We start from the raw sequence: 6,000 nt of genomic DNA, 5'->3' as shown, positions 1-6,000 counted from the left end.
GGAACTGCAGTGTGGGTTCCTGTGTGAATACTGTAGATAGATAGAAGGGGACCTGCAGCGTGGGTTCCTGTGTGAATACTGTAGATAGATAGAAGGGGACCTGCAGCGTGGGTTCCTGTGTGAATACTGTAGATTGATAGAAGGGGAACTGTTGCGTGGGTTCCTGTGTCAATACTGTAGATAGATAGAAGGGGACCTGCAGCGTGGGTTCCTGTGTGAATACTGTAGATAGATAGAAGGGGAACTGCAGCGTGGGTTCCTGTGTGAATACTGTAGATAGATAGAAGGGGAACTGCAGCGTGGGTTCCTGTATGAATACTGTAGATAGATACAAGGGGAACTGTTGCGTGGGTTCCTGTGTGAATACTGTAGATAGATAGAAGGGGAACTGTAGCGTGGGTTCCTGTGTGAATACTGTAGATAGATAGAACAGAACCTGTGGCGTGGGTTCCTGTGTGAATACTGTAGATAGATACAAGGGGAACTGCAGCGTGGGTTCCTGTGTGAATACTGTAGATAGATACAAGGGGACCTGCAGCGTGGGTTCCTGTGTGAATACTGTAGATAGATAGAAGGGGAACTGCAGCGTGGGTTCCTGTGTGAATACTGTAGATAGATAGAAGGGGAACTGCAGCGTGGGTTCCTGTGTGAATACTGTAGATAGATACAAGGGGAACTGCAGCGTGGGTTCCTGTCTGAAAACTATAGATGGATAGATGAATAGGAACTGCAGCGTGGGTTCCTGTGTGAAAACTATAGATGGATAGATGATTAGGAACTGTTGCGTGGGTTCCTGTGTGAATACTGTAGATAGATAGATGGGGAACTGTTGCGTGGGTTCCTGTGTGAATACTGTAGATAGATAGAAGGGGACCTGTAGCGTGGGTTCCTGTGTGAATACTGTAGATAGATAGAAGGGGACCTGTAGCGTGGGTTCCTGTGTGAATACTGTAGATAGATAGATGGGGAACTGTTGCGTGGGTTCCTGTGTGAATACTGTAGATAGATAGAAGGGGAACTGCAGCGTGGGTTCCTGTGTGAATACTGTAGATAGATAGAAGGGGAACTGCAGTGTGGGTTCCTGTGTGAATACTGTAGATAGATAGAAGGGGACCTGCAGCGTGGGTTCCTGTGTGAATACTGTAGATAGATAGAAGGGGACCTGTAGCGTGGGTTCCTGTGTGAATACTGTAGATAGATAGAAGGGGAACTGCAGCGTGGGTTCCTGTGTGAATACTGTAGATAGATAGAAGGGGAACTGCAGCGTGGGTTCCTGTGTGAATACTGTAGATAGATAGAAGGGAACCTGTGGCGTGGGTTCCTGTGTGAATACTGTAGATAGATAGAAGGGGAACTGCAGCGTGGGTTCCTGTGTGAATACTGTAGATAGATAGAAGGGGAACTGCAGCGTGGGTTCCTGTGTGAATACTGTAGATAGATAGAAGGGAACCTGTGGCGTGGGTTCCTGTGTGAATACTGTAGATAGATAGAAGGGGAACTGCAGCGTGGGTTCCTGTGTGAATACTGTAGATAGATAGAAGGGGACCTGCAGCGTGGGTTCCTGTGTGAATACTGTAGATAGATAGAAGGGGAACTGCAGCGTGGGTTCCTGTGTGAATACTGTAGATAGATAAATGGGGAACTGTTGCGTGGGTTCCTGTGTGAATACTGTAGATAGAAGGGGAACTGCAGCGTGGGTTCCTGTGTGAATACTGTAGATAGATAGAAGGGGACCTGCAGCGTGGGTTCCTGTGTGAAAACTATAGATAGAAGGGGAACTGCAGCGTGGGTTCCTGTGTGAATACTGTAGATAGATAGATGGGGAACTGTTGCGTGGGTTGCTGTGTGAATACTGTAGATAGATAGAAGGGGACCTGCAGCGTGGGTTCCTGTGTGAATACTGTAGATAGATACAAGGGGAACTGCAGCGTGGGTTCCTGTGTGAATACTGTAGATAGATAGATGGGGAACTGTTGCGTGGGTTGCTGTGTGAATACTGTAGATAGATAGAAGGGGACCTGCAGCGTGGGTTCCTGTGTGAATACTGTAGATAGATAGAAGGGGGCCTGCAGCGTGGGTTCCTGTGTGTATACTGTAGATAGATAGATGGGGAACTGTTGCGTGGGTTCCTGTGTGAATACTGTAGATAGATAGAAGGGGACCTGCAGCGTGGGTTCCTGTGTGTATACTGTAGATAGATAGATGGGGAACTGTTGCGTGGGTTCCTGTGTGAATACTGTAGATAGATACAAGGGGAACTGCAGCGTGGGTTCCTGTGTGAATACTGTAGATAGATAGAAGGGGAACTGCAGCGTGGGTTCCTGTGTGTATACTGTAGATAGATAGAAGGGGAACTGCAGCGTGGGTTCCTGTGTGTATACTGTAGATAGATAGAAGGGAACCTGTGGCGTGGGTTCCTGTGTGAATACTGTAGATAGAAGGGGAACTGCAGCGTGGGTTCCTGTGTGAATACTGTAGATAGATAGAAGGGGACCTGCAGCGTGGGTTCCTGTGTGAAAACTATAGATAGAAGGGGAACTGCAGCGTGGGTTCCTGTGTGAATACTGTAGATAGATAGATGGGGAACTGTTGCGTGGGTTGCTGTGTGAATACTGTAGATAGATAGAAGGGGACCTGCAGCGTGGGTTCCTGTGTGAATACTGTAGATAGATACAAGGGGAACTGCAGCGTGGGTTCCTGTGTGAATACTGTAGATAGATAGATGGGGAACTGTTGCGTGGGTTGCTGTGTGAATACTGTAGATAGATAGAAGGGGACCTGCAGCGTGGGTTCCTGTGTGAATACTGTAGATAGATAGAAAGGGACCTGCAGCGTGGGTTCCTGTGTGTATACTGTAGATAGATAGATGGGGAACTGTTGCGTGGGTTCCTGTGTGAATACTGTAGATAGATAGAAGGGGACCTGCAGCGTGGGTTCCTGTGTGTATACTGTAGATAGATAGATGGGGAACTGTTGCGTGGGTTCCTGTGTGAATACTGTAGATAGATACAAGGGGAACTGCAGCGTGGGTTCCTGTGTGAATACTGTAGATAGATAGAAGGGGAACTGCAGCGTGGGTTCCTGTGTGTATACTGTATATAGATAGAAGGGGAACTGCAGCGTGGGTTCCTGTGTGTATACTGTAGATAGATAGAAGGGAACCTGTGGCGTGGGTTCCTGTGTGTATACTGTAGATAGATAGAAGGGAACCTGTGGCGTGGGTTCCTGTCTTTTTCCTCCTATCTCTTCCTCTCCACCCCTCCTCTCTTTCCTGCCCTCCTCTGTATGTGTGTGTGTGTGTGTGTGTGTGTGTGTGTGTGTGTGTGTGTGTGTGTGTGTGTGTGTGTGTGTGTGTGTGTGTGTGTGTGTGTGTGTGTGTGTGTGTGTGTGTGTCTAGCAGCAGCCTCTTTGAGCTCTGTTGGAGCTGAAAGCCCTTTCACATAGTTGACTGGACCCCAGCATGCAGTGGGGTTCTGAGACTTGACAGGGGGCCTTTACTAATTAACCACTCTGACCAGAGATGTGTGTGTGTGTGTGTGTGTGTGTGTGTGTGTGTGTGTGTGTGTGTGTGTGTGTGTGTGTGTGTGTGTGTGTGTGTGTGTGTGTGTGTGTGTGTGTGTGTGTGTGTGTGTGTTTTCCTGTCCTCTCATCTTCAGGTTCGGTCCTTAACGACGGCCAGTGGCACGAGGTGCGTCTGGTTGCTAAGGAGAACTCGGTCATGTTGACGATCGATGGTGACGAGGCGTCAGCGATCCGAACCACCACACCTATCACCATCAAGACCGGGGGAACATACCACCTGGGAGGTAAGGGGGGGGGGATCACAGAACAACACTCCATCAGAGGATATGTTCTGCATTCTTTTACTGTCCTTAGAAAATAAAGACCAATTATTGTCAAATATTAAACCAACACTTCGTCATGTGCTTTGAACCAGACCATGAGTTGTCTACGATGCTATACATGACATATTGAACTCATGCAGAAAAGTTCAGGACATCTGTGCTGGGGCTATTGGAGGAAAATAAGTTCCCAGGGGAACTCTAGAACTCAATACGCACACATCCCCTCCTCTGCTCTGCCTGGCTGCTCATACATTAAACATGAGACACAGAGGTTCTCATTAATCTGACTGCTGCCTCTGAAAGGACCACACTCTGTGTGTGTGTGTGTGTGTGTGTGTGTGTGTGTGTGTGTGTGTGTGTGTGTGTGTGTGTGTGTGTGTGTGTGTGTGTGTGTGTGTGTGTGTGTGTGTGTGTGTGTGTGTGTGTGTGTGTGTTATGGATAGGATGTTTCCAGACTGAGCTTCAATAAACCCTTCTGTCTCCTCTTTCCATATCAACACACTTGAACACACACACATATACACACACAGACACACACACACACACACACACACACACACACACACACACACACACACACACACACACACACACACACACACACACACACACAAACACACACTATGGCAGTTGGCCAGGTAGATGAGAAATATAACTGACAGAAAGCCCCAGACACACTCCAGTGAGATCTGAGATCTGAGATGTGAGATGTGGCCTGATTCCAGAGGGACTTGGCTTCTCTGAAGAGATTGGCTCCATTGGTAACATTCCATCTGCTCTGGTCCTGGGGGGTGGATGTTAGGATGGGACTCTACTCTGGTCCTGGGGGGTGAATATTAGGATGGGACTCTACTCTGGTCCTGGGGGGTGAATATTAGGATGGGACTCTGCTCTGGTCCTGGGGGTGGATGTTAGGATGGGACTCTGCTCTGGTCCTGGGGGGGTGAATATTAGGATGGGACTCTGCTCTGGTCCTGGGGGTGAATATTAGGATGGGACTCTGCTCTGGTCCTGGGGGGTGGATGTTAGGATGGGACTCTGCTCTGGTCCTGGGGGGTGAATATTAGGATGGGACTCTGCTCTGGTCCTGGGGGGTGGATGTTAGGATGGGACTCTACTCTGGTCCTGGGGGTGAATGTTAGGATGGGACTCTACTCTGGTCCTGGGGGGAATGTTAGGATGGGACTCTACCCTGGTCCTGGGGGGTGAATATTAGGATGGGACTCTGCCCTAGTCCTGGGGGTGAATGTTAGGATGGGACTCTACTCTGGTCCTGGGGGGTGAATGTTAGGATGGGACTCTACTCTGGTCCTGGGGGGTGAATATTAGGATGGGACTCTACTCTGGTCCTGGGGGGTGAATATTAGGATGGGACTCTTCTCTGGTCCTGGTGGGTGAATATTAGGATGGGACTCTACTCTGGTCCTGGGGGGTGGATGTTAGGATGGGACTCTACTCTGGTCCTGGGGGTGGATGTTAGGATGGGACTCTACTCTGGTCCTGGGGGTGGATGTTAGGATGGGACTCTACTCTGGTCCTGGGGGTGAATGTTAGGATGGGACTCTACTCTGGTCCTGGGGGGTGAATATTAGGATGGGACTCTGCTCTGGTCCTGGGGGGTGAATGTTGGGATGGGACTCTACTCTGGTCCTTGGGGGTGGATGTTAGGATGGGACTCTACTCTGGTCCTGGGGGGTGGATGTCTGCTCTGATGCTGCTGCAGGTCAGCGGGGACTCTGAGAGCAGGCTGATGGAGACCATCATGATAGAACCAGAACCAGTACCAATGAGATTGCCACTCTCCCTTCCTTTCTAGCTTTCATTTTATGTATTCTCTCTAGCTTTCTCTTTATGTATTCTCTCTCTCTATCTTTCTTTTTCTCTGTCATTCTCTCTCTCTGTCTCTCTCTGTCTCTTTCTGTCTCTCTCTGTCTCTCTCTGTCTCTCTCTCTCTCTCTCTCTTTCTTTCTCTCTGGGGTAGGCAGTAGGCGGCAGGGGTGGAGACAGTTGAGACAGATGGTGGTGGTGACTTGAGAAACTTTTGGAAGAACCCCCCCCCACACACACACACACACACACACCTAGACAGGTTGGCCTCAATAATAAGGCTGTAGTGCGATGGCCTTGAGGTTGATTGACATCTTGCCATGTCTGA

At 49.2% G+C, this 6,000-nt stretch overlaps 1 protein-coding gene across 3 annotated transcripts in view; it reads left to right on the top strand.

Annotated features, from left to right (window-relative positions):
- The window catches only part of cntnap2a (contactin associated protein 2a), a 243,316-nt gene that overhangs the window by 149,900 nt on the left and 87,416 nt on the right, over positions 1-6,000 (top strand). For all 3 annotated transcript variants that reach the window (XM_045702060.1, XM_045702059.1, XM_045702061.1), the window contains exon 10: positions 3,657-3,806. In XM_045702060.1, the coding sequence (XP_045558016.1) occupies positions 3,657-3,806 (150 nt within the window). The remainder of the gene's footprint in view (positions 1-3,656; positions 3,807-6,000) is intronic.

The sequence above is a fragment of the Salmo salar genome, chromosome ssa19, assembly GCF_905237065.1.
Source record: "Salmo salar chromosome ssa19, Ssal_v3.1, whole genome shotgun sequence".
Classification (NCBI taxonomy): Eukaryota; Metazoa; Chordata; class Actinopteri; order Salmoniformes; family Salmonidae; genus Salmo; species Salmo salar.
This window is presented reverse-complemented; position numbering and strand designations above follow the sequence as displayed.